The sequence below is a fragment of the Heterodontus francisci genome, chromosome 11 (genome assembly GCF_036365525.1).
Source record: "Heterodontus francisci isolate sHetFra1 chromosome 11, sHetFra1.hap1, whole genome shotgun sequence".
NCBI classification, from domain to species: Eukaryota; Metazoa; Chordata; class Chondrichthyes; order Heterodontiformes; family Heterodontidae; genus Heterodontus; species Heterodontus francisci.
This window is the reverse complement of record NC_090381.1, coordinates 69711808-69728847: the sequence shown is the minus strand read 5'-3', so window position 1 is coordinate 69728847 and position 17040 is coordinate 69711808. Positions and strand designations below refer to the sequence as shown.

Here is a 17040-nt window from a genome sequence, read left to right as displayed (position 1 = left end):
AGAGGCGATAGTGGAATGGCTGTGGTGGGAGCAGAAATGCTGTCATCCTGAGAGAGGGCAGCAGGTTCGTGCTGCACAGAGCCCAGGCACTTCCTGGAGATGGCACCTCAGCAATCTTCGTCATCATTTGGAGGATAGATTGCTGGGCTGCTGTGTGAGCCTACATGCCTCTTTGAGCACTGAGATCCACAGCCATGATGGCAGCAGTCTGAGTCTGCATGGTAGCAAGCAAGGATCTCATGTCCTCCATCTGAACTTCCATTGAAGTGCTGAGACGTAGGGTGGCTTCCACCTGTACTGCAATGGACGTTGAGACCTCAGCCATCAGACACTACATCATGGAGGCCAGTTTGAAATGTTGTCATGGAGTTGATCACCGCTTCCACGCTGGAAAGGATGGACTCTAAGCTCTTCAGGAAGCGCTGTGCCAAGTTGGAGCCAAACTCCTCCATGCTCCTTGACAGTGACAACAAGCTGTCTGGCAGGTATGCCAATGCACCAAGCATCTCAGTCTGCATTCTCAACAGCATTCTCCTGCATGCTGCTCCTTTGTAGTCCTCCTGGGTCCCTTGTAGCAGAACTCATTTGTGAACCACCCCCCCCCCACCCCGACACCCCACCCGGGGAGCTGACAAATGAGCTGTCCTATGCCCCAGCCTGGCTGCAATGCATTCATACCCGCTGACTCAACACATACAGATCTCAATTCTATACTACCCTGTAAGGTTCATGCACTGCCAGTATCTGAGCTGAAGGGCTGTGAGTGTCAGATGAAGTGATGTTGCTTCTTCCTCGGAGGTGTGGTGCAGCTCTCGCCCTTTCTCGTGAGGTTTCAGTGACTGACCAGGTGGCAATTCATGGGTATCTGAAAGCAGAAATACGGAAGGGGCGGTTCGGGGTGAGGAAAGGACAGGTGGAATGGAAATCAAGAAGTCCATGGTGACACGATCTGTAGCTTGTACTTCATGCTAGATGGCAGGATGAGGGTGAGGTGGGATTTGAGAAGCGCCATAAGGCAGGAAAATACCATCATCTTGAATGTTCCTGGCGGCACCGGATACAACAGCTTCTGTCACCGTTGACTCCTTAATGCTGAGCAGTCTCCTCCAAATGGTAATGCAGATGCACCTGTCTGCCTCTAGTTCTGCCTTGCTCCTTCCAGTTATGTGCCACCTTGTCCTGCAGGAGAGAGGGAAGAATGTCAGTGAGTGTGTTGCAATGTGTTTGAGTGATATGCCTGCCATAGCTGAATAGTTGGAGGTATGTGAAGGCTGCGAGAGGTGGTGTGAGACTGGCATTATTGCTGGGTGTGTGAGGATGAGGTGGAGTATCTGGATGTTAGGCCTGAGCCCTGATTGCTGATGGGTGAGTGATGAAGGTGTGGTGCATTGAGCAGTGTGAAAGGTTGGTGGCATGATGGGAAGGAAATGTCATGTGAAAATGCACTCACTGACCTTGACCACCCGCATAAGTTCATTGAACGTCTCCCGGCACTGTTTTCGGGTCCTCGGGGCCAGAGTGCAGGAATTGACCTCCCTGGCCAAGTGCTTCCATTCCCTTTTGAGGGTGTCCTGGCCCCCTGCGGAAACATAGCCTCTCTCCTGCTGTCGACTTCTTGGACTAAGGCCTCCGACACCACATCTGAGAACCCAGGAGTGCTTTCTTTTGCCCTGTTGCTCCTTTTGATCTCCTTCTCCTTACAGCCACGTGCACTGCAAGCAGTCAGCAGTAGCTTCTGTGTAATGAGTGTAACACCCTTTTAAGAAGGCAGCTAGAACATGTTATAAAAGCAAAATACTGCGGATGCTGGAAATCTGAAATAAAAACAGAACGTGCTGAAGAAGGGTCACTGACCTTTTATTTAGAGATACAGCACTAAAACAGGCCCTTCGGCCCACTGAGTCTGTGCCGACCAACAACCACCCATTTATATTAATCCTACATTAACGAGTCGAAGAGACTTAGCAGTTGGCAGGAAAAAAGACAGAAGCGCAAGGGGAGAGCCAACTGTGTAACAGCCCCAACAAACAATTTTTTCTGCAGCACCTGTGGAAGAGACTGTCACTCTAGAATTGGCCTTTATAGCCACTCCAGGCGCTGCTCCACAAACCACTGACCACCTCCAGGCGCTTACTCATTGTCTCTCGAGACAAGGAGGCCAAAGAGAAGAGAGACATTAACCCCATATTCTCGACCACATTCCCACCATTCTCCTACCACCTACCTACACTAGGGGCAATTTACAATGGCCAATTTACCTATCAACCTGCAAGTCTTTGGCTGTGGGAGGAAACAGTAGCACCCGGCGGAAACCCACGCAGACACAGGGAGAACTTGCAAACTCTGCACAGGCAGTACCCAGAACGGAACCCAGGTCGCTGGAGCTTTGAGGCTGCAGTGCTAACCACTGCGCCACTGTGCCGACCTGAAATGTTAACTCTGCTTCTCTCTCCACAGATGCTGCAAGACCTGCTGAGTTTTTCCAGCACTTTCTGTTTTTATTTCAGCTGGAATATGTGCTAGCCACATGCCATGATGGATGCTGCTCGGCACTCTGATGAGCATTTGCCAGTCAGTACCACGTGTCACGTCTCAGCTGAACATTACATTCATTCAAACAAGGAGGCAGCCCTGAAGTTTGTAGGCTGCATGCCTCATTGGGACCAGGTGCAGGCGAATCATAAATCACAAGCATTGTGCCCAAAAACAGGAGCAATCCAGTTTTTAGCCCTTTGCCTCAAAAAAACAGACAGGACTGGGGGAAAAGGTAAAGAATCAGTCGATAACATGTTACTGGGGATATTTCGATAACCACTATAATTGTATTCTAGATTTGCAATGAATACAAGTTGCAATTGAGGTAAGAACAGTGGATGGAAGTTTACTGGGAGTGAGCTGGGAGGCAGGGGGTGGGGGGTGTGTGTTAAATCGTGTGGGAGGTAGGGGATGCCTTGTCCATCTCCTACCCGCCCCCTCTGCTATTTTACCAGTGGCAGGGAGGTGGCAAACAGTCCACCCTTCCCAGGCCAATTAAGGCTCTTAATTGCCACTTAAGGATCTCCTCCCCCTGCTGGTATTTTACCAGCGGAGGACGGGCAGTTCAGCACCTGAGGAGTCCACCCGGTAATACCTGGCGGCTTCCTTGCGGGCTGGGGGGGATGCCCTCCTGATCAGGCACCTTGTGCCCCACGGAGGGCCCCCCCCCAGCAGCATGGGCCACCTCTGCTAAAACTACCCTCCCGCCCTGCTCTCCGACCCACCACCCCCCTCACCGAGGCCTAGCCAGTTGTTCCCGGTAAGGCCAGATCCCCACTTACCTGCTCCGAGGCCAGCATCCATCATGGCTCCTCTCGCTGGGTGCAGTCCCTCTGGAGGCGGGACTTCCTGCCTCAGGGAGGATGGACGTCCTGACCGAGTGATCAATTGTCGGCCTGGGCCACACAAAATAGCAGCCACCGCCTTAATGTTAAATTCTGGCCAGTGTCGTTGTAGTTAAGACTATATTGCATGATAAAAGCAGAGATTAGTAAGCATGAAATTATATTTTATGCATTCATTCCTGTAACCAATCAGAAGAACAACTTAAAGTAAGACATTTATTTTTTTTAAGATGCATTTTGTTTTCTTATGAGGAGCAATTCTATGATCTGGGAAGTAATTGCAGGAAGCATAGGTTAAGGAATTAAAATTGCAAAGTTGTTGCCTTTTCTCTGTCCCACAACCCTTCTGAGCACAGCTTCCCCACTGGGTGAGTGGTACCATAGAATTACCACTATAATATATTATTGAATCTAATTATGTGTGACCTGCTTATATGCAGAATTTTAAAATAACAGTAATTTATCCTAATTTTTGTATAAGAATCCCTGATAATTGGTACTGTTCCTACTTCGTGCTGCTGTCACAGAGCCTCATCCACAAGCAATTCATATCAGAAAGTCAGATGCAACTGTATACAATTTTCTAGATATTTCAAATAATGGGTGTAAAATTGTGCACAAAATGTGCCTGAAATTATAATATGCCTTGCTGATGGGTAAAGATCCCTACTGGCAGTGCAAAGTCATAAAATTACTCCAAGAAAGTAATCTTTCAGAAAAATTGACTCTAATGCTGTCATCAAAATGTTTCCACAAGAAAACCAATGTAAATCAAGTTTACTAAGGTTACCTTACTGTCCATTTATTTCTAATGACACCATTTAATATTACAGTTCTGTCACCAGCTTTGGATCTCTTGGACCTTACAGAGCCAGCTATGACAAGCAGTAGTAAGACAAAGAAATCTGATGTTGCCTCAAGAAATGAAGCAGCTAAACCTGCCTCCTTTAGACAAGAGCAAGATGACACCGATCTAATCAAAGTTGAAATTGGGCAAAATATTCAGAACGACAAAGCCCCACATAGACCATCCCTGGATGCTGGTATGAACTGAATGAATCCTGAATTATTTGATTTTATTCTGCAGACATTAGCATTATTTTCAGTTTTCCTGCCATTCAGCCCATATAGTGAAATTTTAACAAAATTTGCATTTTAAACAAAGTGAGTAAGCATTAGTAAAAAAAACTTGTCAACCTACAAGGGCACCAAAGTTTTAGTTTCAAATATAGCCCACCTGAAATGTTAACTTCTCTGTTCTCTACAGATGCTGACTGACCTGTTGAGTGTTCCAACATTTTCTGATTTTGTTTCAGATTTCCATTTGCAGGTTTTTAGGCCAGAATTTTTTGTTGGGCAGAGGCCCCATCCATCAGCCGAAAAGTTGGTGGCGAGCCCGTCTCCGCCAATCCTGGGGAGCCAGACTGGGATTTTTCGCTCTTCAGGCCTTTACTTGGTCTTGGGTGAGACATCCACCTCCTTGAGGCAGGACGTCCTGCCTAATGGAACTGCTGGCCAATCAGCGGGCCGGCAGCTCATAGTCCCAGCGGCGCCACCAGGAGCGATGGCCTCTGCTGGGACTACACCTAGCCATCGGAAGAAGATGAAGGATGACCCCAGAAAAAATGGTAAGTTTTTAGGGCCTCACCAGGGACAATAAGTCGGGCCCCGGCAAGGCAAGGGTGTTCGGTTAGGCGGGCAGGGGGAGTGTTGTGTATTGGGGGTGGTTAGGGCTTTGGGGGCAGCCCTCCGTGGAGCACAGTTTGCCCGAGCAGGAGGGTACCCCACCCCGCCGCCCACAAGAAGGCTGCCTGGTTTCATCAGGCGGGCCTTTTGAGGCCTCAGCTGCCCACCAGCCAAGAGTAAAATACCCGTGTTGGTGGGCGGAGGCCCTTAAGTGCCAGTTAATTGGCTACGTAAAGGCCTTGATTGGCCTGGGACGGACGGGTGGTTTCCCCCCACCGCCGCCCACGTAAATTAGCAATGGGTACCGGAGGAGGTCGGGAATGCCCCCTCAACTCCCACTCAATTTTAGGCCCCCCACCCCCGCTCCCGCCACCAGCCTCTCGATTGTGGAGCGTAAAATTCCGGCTTTAGTTTTTGGTATTTTTTAAACCAAGTTTTAATCAATAAATTTAATATTCAAATATAAAGAAAAATATCAAATCATTTTTGTCCATAAAATAAATAGTATTGAGTTTTTTTTTGCATTCATGAGGATATTCATAAGCAGCTTTTATTTTATGATTAATATACCATCACATTTCTGAAATTAACTTAGTAATACAGAAGACAATGTTCTGTATTTCATGCATTCTTGTTTAAATATCCTGACAAAATTACAGCTTTACAATACAAATGATTAATTATATTTAACTCAGGAATTTATTTTTACTGGAACAAATAAATAGTGGAATGAATAAGTGAAATTAGAGTAGAGTAAAAAAGCAAAATACCGGAAATCTGAAATAAAAACAGAAAATGCTGGAAATACGCAACAGGGCAGGCAGCATCTGTGGAAAGAGAAATAGTGTTAATGGTTCAGTTCGATGACGTTTCATCAGAACTGCCAGTTATGATGTAAGCCCATTGACCTGAAATGTTAACTCTGTTTTTCTCTCTACAGATGCTGCCTGACCTGTTGTGTATTTCCAGCATTTTCTGTTTTATTACTAAAATTAGAGTAACTAATTCAAACCATACATACACTGCTGTGTATTTCCTATACATGTAATCATTGCATATTTTATGAGAAGCAATATATTATTGGACAGCAATGAGTAATTGACATCTACAACATTCTGTATAAAATTTATTAGATATTTACAATTTTCTTGCAAAAACTGAATGTGGATTTTTAGACTGCTCCTATCATCATTTCAAACTATATTTTATTATCCCTCGTTATCATTTTGCTTTTCCTAGAAATTCAGTTTCCCCATTTGTGTATGTTCAAAGTTGATATTTGTTCATCCTCATTGAAATTTCTAATGCATTTCTGACCCCAACATTGGTGTCAGCACGGAAAAGAAAGCTCCATGTATGCAATGTATAATGCTTTCAGCTACTTTAAAATATCTGTCTGCCATTCCCCTTCATGATGAATCCTTTTCAATTTGGCAAGATTGATATGGACACCCCTACACCTTACACTACCATGGGAAGTGGGTTCTGTGCAGTGGCGCTGATGGATTGTTAATATTTCCTCATTCCATCGATGTTATTAATTTCACCAACCACAAAATCAATATTTCATGCTATTTTATTATGGAAAATGTGGAAAAGGTCTCAGTAACCTCACATTGAAATGAAATATGTGAGCCACCTCCTGTAAAGCAGATCTGTGGCCACCATCAGTCTGAATTAGATGGGAATTCAAGTCAACATAAAATAGAATAAAAAGAAAGCCAGAGAAATTAGCATTATCTCAAATATCAATGGAAAACCCATTACACATTGTTAGATGTGTGTAAAACCAACCTAGACCAGGTTTAAAATATGCATGTTATGTTGGAATATGAAACATAAGTTGAGTGGAAGGTATTAAATATAAATTATTATTCTCTATTTTCTCAGCTTATTTGAAGACCAGCATTCCAGCAACAGAGTTATACTTATGACCCCTAGTGGAATACCAGTACCCAAATTTGCATAAATGGATTTATTTATAGAGAACAAGCTTTGAGCCTGATTTCAAGAAAAATGGAAGTTCTAGGATAGATAAGCAGGTCATCCATTGATGCAATGGGAAATCATATGAAGATATCAAATGTGTCATTGTATCAGTGAGTGATGTATTATGTGGCATACAATCTAGTAATTGGATAGGTTTTTTTTATTTGTTCGTGAGATGTGGGTGTTGCTCGCTAGGCCAGCATTTATTGCCCATCCCTAATTGCTCTTGAGAAGGTGGTGGTGAGCTGCCTTCTTGAACCGCTGAAGTCCTTGGGGTGCAGGTATACCAACAGTGCTGTGAGGAAGGGAGTTCCTGGATTTTGATCCAGTGATAGTGAAAGAATGGCGATATAGTTCCAAGTCAGGATGGTGTGTGGCTTGGAGGGAAACTTGCAGGTGGTGATGTTCCCATACATCTGCTGTCCTTGTCCTTCTAGGTGGTAGAGGTCACGGGATTGGAAGGTGCTGTGGAAGGAGCCTTGGTGAGTTGCTGCAGTGCATCTTGTAGATGGTACACACTGCTGCCACTGTGCGTCGGTGGTGGAGGGAGTGAACGTTGAAGGTGGTGGATGGGATGCTAATCAAGCGGGCTGCTTTGTCTTGGATGGTGTCGAGCTTCTTGAGGCTGTAATGAGGTCAGGAGCTGACTGGCCTTGGTGGAAACCAAACTGAGCATCAGTAAGCAGGTTATTGCTGAGCAAGTGCCGCTTGATAGCACTGTCGACCACCCCTTTGCTGATGTTCGGGAGTAGACTGATAGGGTGGAAATTGGCTGGGTCGGATTTGTCCTGCTTTTTTGTACAGGACAGACCTGGGCAATTTTCCATATTGCTGGGTAGATGCCAGTGTTGTAGCTATACTGGAACAGGTTGGCTAGGGGTGCGACTAGTTCTGGAGCACAAGTCTTCAGTACTATTGCCGAAATATCATCAGGGCCCATAGCCTTTGCAGTATCCAGTGTCTTCAGCCGTTGGAGTGAATTGGATTGGCTGAAGATTGTCATCTGTGATGCTGGAGACTTCAGGAGGAGGCCAAGAGGGATCATCCACTTGGCAATTCCGGCTGAAGATGAATGCAAATGCTTCAGCCTTCTCTTTTGCACTGATGTGCTGGGCTCCCCCATCTTTGAGAATTGGGATGTTTCTGGAGCCTCTTCCTCCTGTCAATTGTTTAATTGTCCACCACCATTCACGACTGGATGTAGCAGGACTGCAGAACTTACATTTGATTCATTGGTTGTGGGATCACTTAGCGCTGTCTATTGCATGCTGCTTCTACTGTTTGGAATGCAAGTGGTCCTGTGTTGTAGCTTCAGCAGGCTGACACCTCATTTTTAGGTATGCCAGGTGCTGCTCCTGGCATGCCCTCCTGCACTCTTCATTGAACAACATTGACACTGCAGCCTGAGATATTTAATCAGTATATTTCATTTTTCATCTCGCTGAAAGTTAAAAGCCAAAAGATTAACCTTATGAACAAAGAGCTATTTCTGTTGTGGTTTTACTTTGAGGTTAGCTCCTTTTTGAGTCATTCAAGTTTTATATGGGGCTGAATTTTCAGGCTTCCGATCGAAAGGAAACAAGGATATATCAACCTGAAATTGAATTTTAGAACTTAACGTCCTGTTGCCACAGTCATGGTGGTTACCCCCCGTTTTGCTTGGGTCCTCAGAGTAGGCGGGCTGAGTGCCCAGCTGATTAAAATGATCTCTATGACATCAAAACCCCAATCCCATTTCTGGCTGAACTGAGTGTAGAATGTACCATGCCAAAATTAAGCCTTGGGCCTCACTAACATTTATGTGCTAGCTGCTGGAGCCCATCACACCACCACGGGTATCTCACATATTGCATATAGTGAGACACTTGCCTCACTGGCAGGGGACAATGGGGAGGGGATGGGGTGGTTGGTCCCACTGTGTAGTCAGGAAAGGAGGCAAGGGCCGCTGAAGAATTCTGAGTCGGACTGGCTCCTGCTCAGCACATCATACAAAAATATGATAGAGAGCCCCTTCAACAGCCTTAAGGCCCCTAATTAGCATATATATGGCCACTCGGAATGCCTGGAAAGTCACTATACAGCTCTGATTAGGCATAGGGTGTGATGTCCTAAAATTGATCTTTTTCACCCCTGTTTTCTATCTGGAAAACAGGTGTAATAGGACCTGTTTCTACCCCATTACTAATCAATTTGAGTTTGTTTAGACTTTTTAGATAGTTCCATTAAATACCGGCTGTTTCCTTTTCATTTTGTTCTCTAATAAATATTTCACCTTTGTCAGCGTTTGCTTCTTAGTTACACTGCATATGAAGCATTACAACACTGAGAATAACGAAAGGTACAAAGTGACCTTTTCAACATAATCATTAAAAAGTCTTATTCAGTATGAATTGGTGAATGCTCTGCCACATGGATTTTTTTACATAATGGTCTTTTTCTATGAAAATATTATGCTATATTTAAGTTTTTATTAAGAATCTGTAAATGAGGGAGGTGATTAACCTACATTTTGCAGCATTACCCATTCTTACTGCAAGGTTATTTTGATTCTAATTTTTGTGATTTTCTAAACAATTAGTACAATACGCCAGTATTAATAAATTGCTCTTATCTCATGAAAAATGCATTGCAGGACTAACCCTAAATTTAATTAAATTAAGATGATTGGTCAACCATTTGCCTATAAAATGACAGCAGCAACATTTCAAAGGTAATTAATTGGTGGTGAAGCATTTTGAGACATCTTGAGCCTGTGAAAGAATCTCTCAAATAGAGATTTTTGTTGTTCTTTCATTGTTTCTGTACTGCTGTACAATGCATGATCTAGAGGACTAGCCAAGAACAGGGAATACATCTGATGAGGACAACTATGCTGGCATGTTAGGATTATGCTACCAATTTGATGATCTGGTTGTGTAGCCTTTTTATTTACCACAATACTATAAGGCTATCTATTATAATTTTGACAATTTCTACCATAGTAAATTCTAAGCAGTTTTCTATCGAAGAACATATGAATGTAACACAATTAATTGATTATTAACAACATTTATTCTGGTTGCCTAATGAAATGATAGAAAGGAAGTTCCAGAGGTTCTGGACACAACTTTAAAGGGGAAAGAAAATATACCAATTTCAAAAGCCTTATTGATGACTACAATTTCTGACACTAATAACTGTTTGGTAGACAGCAAATAAATTATAATGGTAACTAACCTTTCACCTCATCTGTAATCAGAAGAAAAAGCATTTCTTTTCAAACAGAAAAAGTTTCAACTACTGTACATAAGGTTTAAGATCTGAGTTGCCTACTGTCTGAAGAATTTCTCCTTCATTGGCAACCAGCAGCAGAATAAAAGCTAAATACTTTCTTTTTCCTCAGTAATGACAATATTTCTTCTCAACTGTGTTTAGTCAGTATGCCTCAACAATTAGAGAAATGGGAAGAAGTGAATCTGCAAAGTGCAAAAACTCCTGAGGATCAATGGGTCACAGAAAGGAAACGTTCCAACCGAGCTGCCTCACAGGAGTTCTTATGGTAAATAGGATCTTTTATACTTAACAGTCTTACACTTCAAAAATATAATGCAAGATGGTGTCTCAGTGGTGCTTCATAAACTTTTAAAACACAAGATTTTTTTAACCTGTGTTTATTAAGGCTATTTTAATTTCAACTATAAGCAGGTTTAAGAAAAAAATACATATCTCATCCTGGTATTTTATTTTTGTTCATTTTCATTGGGTAAATTCAGAAACTGGGTTAAGCTGTCCAGAAATGTACTACCTGAAGCTAGGGTGCGTGTTATAATCTGGGCTTTCCCCAACACTTGTTATTGCTTTCATGGAGAAACAGCAGTGTCCAGAACCAGGCTGAACCCACTCTGATCTGAAAGCTTCATTGTTATTCTCTGCTATTTACAAATTAGGGCACACAGGTTTTTAACAAAATGCATGAGTTATTGACCACATTCTCCAAACACATTTGAAGGTAGAAAATAATATGTCACCAAGCCATTACATACTTGGTTAAATGTATTTGCAGGTGAAACAATTTACAGAGGCAAGACAGAGCAAGATATTAAAAAGAGTACTGTGTCCAAACTTACACAATATGGGCTGGATTTTACTGGGCCCCCGATGTCGGTTTTCGTGGCAGAGGGAGGCCGGAAGATCATTCCGGCAGAGGCCCACCACGGAGCCCGACGCTAGAAGGGCCGAGCCCGATCCTCCTAGCAGCAGCGAGGACGACGGGACCTGCATTTAAATATTTAAATGAATACATTTAAATAAACTTGCCTAGGATCTAACAGGCCCGCCGTGATCTTTGGAGTGGCGGCCAGCACTCCTGCACTTTCACTTCCCATCTGGGGAAAGCAGGTGTGACACTGGTGGGGGGTGGGAATGGGGTGGGAGTTAAGATTTCTAGTGCAGGTGGGAGGAACGGGGTCAAATACTCGTCATGAATGTAGGGGATGGTGGGAATGGGTGAACTTTAAACTTTGTACAGATTGGGGGAGGGAAGGTCATATACCAAAGGTAAGTGTTTTGTTGGGGGAAGGGCAAAGACTTAATTTAATTGTTATTGGGGGGTGGGAAAGGGGTGTTAGAATTTTATTCGGTACATTTTGGGGGGGGGTGGTTCTTCAAATATTTAACCAGCAGGGCTGACTGCCCTTTAAAAATGGTGCAAGCGCCTGCACACAAGCAGCTGACGCCATTGCCGGCATTGGACAGCCCGCTCCCTCCACATGATTGGGGGCGGGGGCAAACCGGGTATGCACGGGCCACCATTTTTTTCGCCCGCCGCTGCTCTCTAGACCTTTATGTGAACCGTTATAAAACAAAAAAGGTCTGAAATTTTTGCAGTTCTGTTCAGCAAGTTTTTACCAACAATCTCTGAATGTTAATCACAGGAGAAGATCGTTCCCAGAGTTTCTATTCCATCTAAAGACTAACATAGAATTCTTGGCACCATTATGCTATCCCCATTTCTTTGACAATTGTCCTTAACACAAAACACCATTAATGATCTGAGAAACAAGTCTCATCCCTAAGTTATTTATTCTGTCCTTCCCTCTTGTAATAGTTCTCGATTCCTGGCAGCAGTTGTAAAGCACAATAATGATCGAAATGGAATCAGCATATGAAATATCCCTTACCCTACAATTCGATTAATTTGGAATCACAGGCAGTTTGAACATAAGAACAAGAGGAGACCATTAAGACTCTCAAGCATATTTCACCTCTCAATCAGATAATAGCTGACCGATTCCATTTACCAACCTTTTCTCCATATCCCTTGATACCCTTACCCAATAAAAATCTATCAAAGTCTTGAAAATTGCAATAGACCCAGTATCCACAGCCTTTTGGGAGAGAGTGCCAGATTTCCACTACACTTTGTGGGGGAAAAATGCTTCTTGATTTCACTTTTAAAACGCCTGGCTCTAATTTTAAGTTTGTGTCCTCCTTGTTCTGAATTCCCCAACAGTGGAAATCATTTATCTATCTACCTCGTCGAAGTCTTTTATCATTTTAAATATCACAATTTCATCATCCATCATCCTTCTAAACTCAATGAAATACTACAAGTCAAGTTTATGAAATCTGCCCTCAGAATCCAACCCTTTAAGCTCCATTATCGTTCTGGTGAATCTGCACTGTTATACCTCCAAAGCCAGAGTATTCTTCCTGAAGTGCAGTGCCCAAAACTGAAGGCAGTGCTCCAGATGGGGTCCATCAATGGCTCTGTAGAACTGAAGCATGACTTCCTCCTCTTTGAAATTCACTTTACTTAAGTTTAAATCCATGGTTTGTCACTCTTCCTTCTGCACTTAAATCTAATATCAAATTCAATCATATTGCCCTGACTTATTTTTATTCTTATATGGGATGTGGGCATCGCTGGCAAGGCCAGCATTTATTACCCATCCCTAATTACCCTTGAGAAGGTGGTGGTGAGCCGCCTTCTTGAACCGCTGCAGTCCATCTGGTGCGGGTACACCCACGGTGCTGTTAGGGAGGGAGTTCCAGGATTTTGATCAGCGACGGTGAAGGAAAGGCAATAAACGTCCAAGTGTGTGGCTTGGAGGGGAACTTGCAGGTGATGGTGTTCCCATGCATCTGTTACCCTTGTCCTTCTAGGGGGTAGAGGAGGTTTGGAAGATGCTGTGGAAGGAGCCTTGGTGAGTTGTTGCAGTGTATCTTGTATAGGGTACACACTACTGCAACTGTCCATCAGTGGTGGAAGGAGTGCATGTGTAAGTTGGTGGATGGGGTACCGATCAAGCGGACTGCTTTGTCCTGGGTGGTGTAGAACTTCTTGAGTGTTGTTGGAGCTGCACCCATCCAGGCAAGTGAAGAATATTCCATCACACTCCTGACTTGTGCCTTGTAGATGGTGGACAGGCTTTGGGGAGTCAGGAGGTGAGTTACTCGCCTCAGAATTTTCAGTCTCTGACCTGCTCTTATAGCCACGGTATTTATGTGGCTGGTCCAGTTCAGCTTCTGGTCAATGGTAACACCTCAGGATGTTGATAGTGGGGAATTCAGTGATAGTAATGCCATTGAATATCAAGGGGTGATGGTTAGATTCTCTCCTGTTGGAGATGGTCATTGCCTGGCACTTGTGTGGCACGAATGTTACTTGCCACTTACCAGCCCAAGCTGAAATGTTGTCCAGGTCTTTGTGCATATAGACCTGGATTGCTTCAGTATCTGAGGAGTTGTGAATGGTACTGAATATTGTGCAATTATCAGTGAACATCTGCTGATGATCAAGGGGAGGCTGATGGGGTGATAAAAGTAACTGAGGCTATTAGCGCTCACCATTATTAAACAGCAAATCAGCCACCAACTTCCAAGAACCACACAGATGCAGTTAAATGCGGAAATTAGGAAGTTGCTATTCACATTGGACAGCTCTTCCAGAATTTGCACTATACTGGTATCTTTCCAAGAGACTGCGCATGGAAACAAATTTAAAGGCATGAAGCTGCTGTACTTACGTGATATATAGCCATTAAACACACTAGAAAAAGTTAAGGCTTGTCCATTCCAGTTTAAGTATATTTTTATTGGTGTGATAGATTTTTAATTACTACTAAACAATCTCGCTGGCACTGAAAATTAACTTTTACAAGTGTGGCGTTTCCTTCCTTCAGATTTTATCATTGTTGGAGATTTAATTTTAAAAAGTCAAATAATTTTTCTTAATCTGTTCTCTATCTCTTTTATCTCTCTTCCTCTCTTAATCCCGTCTTTCTTTTCTTCTCTGTTTTGCTTTGCTTACATGATTTGACATTGAATTAAATGTTCTAACTTACATTTCCTGGTTCAGACTCTGCATCGTTCATTGAGAATTATTCAATCTGATTGATTAATGAGTTACACAGCTGATTGCCTTGTGCACACAGCTCCAGATACCCTGCAGATGGTACTAGGCTGTTTTAGTTCTCTAATTACAGTAAATCCAATCCAATGAAGATACGCATAGAATGTATATGGGGTAAGTGTAACTGGAATGAATGGTTGCCTGCTGACTGCAAAATCTGAGCCATTATGGTCACTGTTGGCAAGATGTTAACTAATCCTGATTTGTTACTCCTCAATAAATTCCTTGTTGGTTCTAGAACACAAATAAAAAAAATGTTCTTCCAGAAAACTGTTGAAAATCCATTGTGGAAATTTGTTTCTTTTACTATTTGAGCTGTTCTGCTTCTCCCAGTCGATGTGAAAATTAAAATCCTCCATTATAACCAAATTGTTTCTGTTACATGCTTCCCTGATCTATGTATTATTTATATATATATGTATTAACATTAATACCAGGAGGTCTGTTGATAACTTCCACTAATGTCTTGGTTTTTTTTAATCCTTTCATGGGATGTGGGCATCACTGACAAGGCCAGCATTTGTTGCCCATCCCTAATTGCCCTTGACAACTAAGCGACTTGCTAGGCCATTTCAGAGGGCAGTTAAGAGTCAACCACATTGCTATAGGTCTGGAGTCTCATGTAGGCCAGACTGGGTAAGGATGGCAAATTTCCTTCCCTAAAGGGCATTAGTGAACCAGATGTTTTTTTTTAATGACAATCAGTGATAGTTTCATGGCACCATTCCTGAGACTAGCTTTCAATCCCAAATTTTTTTATTAATTAATTGAATTTAAATTCCACCAGCTGCTGTGGTGAGATTTGAATCCTTGTCTTCAGGGCAACAGCCTCGGCCTCTGCTTTACCTGTTCAGTGACATTACCATTACCAATATGCCACCATCTCCCCATAACTTATGCTGTTTCTCAGTTCTACCTATTGTGTTTCTACTGCCAGATCATCCTTACTGAAATCCTTTCTTTTCACTGTTGTAACTGTGTATTTTATCCATATTGTTGCTCCTCCTCCTTTTCCAATTTTCCTGTCCTTCCAAAAGATCCTATAGCCTGGAACCTTTAGTTCCAAGTCATGCCCAGCTTGAAATTTTAACTTGGCTGTTCTCTGTAAGGATGTTGACTGACCTGTTTAGTTTTTGCAGCATTTTAAATTTTTCTTTTCTTATGAAATTAATTCATTTTCAAAGATTAAAAGAGCATTTTTTTTTGTAGCCCACTAACCTCAGGCTGATTCTCATTTCCAAGGTCAAGAGAAATGGCAAAAGACTAAATTGTTATACATGCTACTAAGAGTAAATTTAATTAAAGTGGAATCCAATCTACCTCTACAATGAAAAAACATTAATTATATTTGTTAGGTGAATGACATTATGTGCAAGAAAATGAAACAGGACGACATAAATATATATAATGCTGATGCATACAAACACACAATCAATGATGGACATGTAAAAACCCTCAGGTACATCCATACTCTCCCATACAATTATGATAACTTGTCTATCACAGTATATACACTCTACACTTCACCTGAAACCATATGATCTCCTGGGGAAGGTGAAAAAACAGATAAAAATCTAGCCCAATTTGGGGGGGTTGGGGGGGGTGGAAATCTGGGAAATTTCTCTTTGACCCATTTAGCCGATCGAAACGAATCCAGGAGCTCACTCTGCCTTGAATTCCCTGAAGACCCTACCTTTTGTAAGAGGTGATGTTCACCTCAACTAGAAACATTTTCTAACTGAATCAACATCCACTACAGGAAATGGCAGCCTGTTTCATAAATTCTCTGGGGAAAGAACCACCTCCTGACATCGAACCTGGACCTGGTCTAACCCCTGGTCCTCCCTAACCTATTTAATTGGGACAAACTGTCAACTGGAACACAATCTATTATTTTCATCATCTAATAAACCTGAATCAAATCACCTCTAAGTCCACACTTCTCTAAAGTATAGAATACAAACTCTATTAGCCTATCTTGATAACTTAGATGCTTTATTCTGAGAATTAGTCTAGTGGCCCTCCTGTGCACCCTTTCCATAGCCTCATTATCACCCATCATGTGAGCAGATAAAAACTGCACACAGTAGGCTGGATTTTACTAGCACGCCGCAAATCGTCTGGGCGCGCTTTGAAGTAGGCGGTCCACCCAAGTGGAGCGGCCACCGCTGATCCCAAGCAATATTTCATGCAGGGGTTCATTTAAGTTGAGGGGGCGGAATGGCCACCCCCAATGATATAGAGGCGGCGGCCGCTCCATACCTGGCAATGGCATCTGGCACCACCGCGCAGGCGCCGGCGCCATTTTTAAAGAGCTGCAAGCCCTTACCAGCAATTTAAATTTTTAAAGGGAGTATTAATTTTAAATAAAAACAGTAAAGTACATATCAAAGCCCCTCTTCCACCTCCCACCCCCCCACAATCATCAACCAGTAAATTTATTTTCCTCTCCCCCAGCATCCCCCCCAAAAAATTATTTTTGCTGGTCCCAACCTTTCACCCACAAGCTTTATGATCTTTGCCCTTCAATTTATTCCCACCATCCCCTCAGACAATGGAATAGGTTTTCTCCATTCCCTCCCACCCCAACCT

At 43.0% G+C, this 17040-nt stretch overlaps 1 protein-coding gene across 1 annotated transcript in view; it reads left to right on the top strand.

Moving 5' to 3' along the window:
- The window catches only part of pex5la (peroxisomal biogenesis factor 5-like a), a 132112-nt gene that overhangs the window by 40149 nt on the left and 74923 nt on the right, over window positions 1–17040 (top strand). The window contains exons 3-4 of the mRNA XM_068041475.1: window positions 4214–4423; window positions 10470–10593. Coding sequence (XP_067897576.1) covers window positions 4214–4423; window positions 10470–10593 — 334 coding nt within the window. The remainder of the gene's footprint in view (window positions 1–4213; window positions 4424–10469; window positions 10594–17040) is intronic.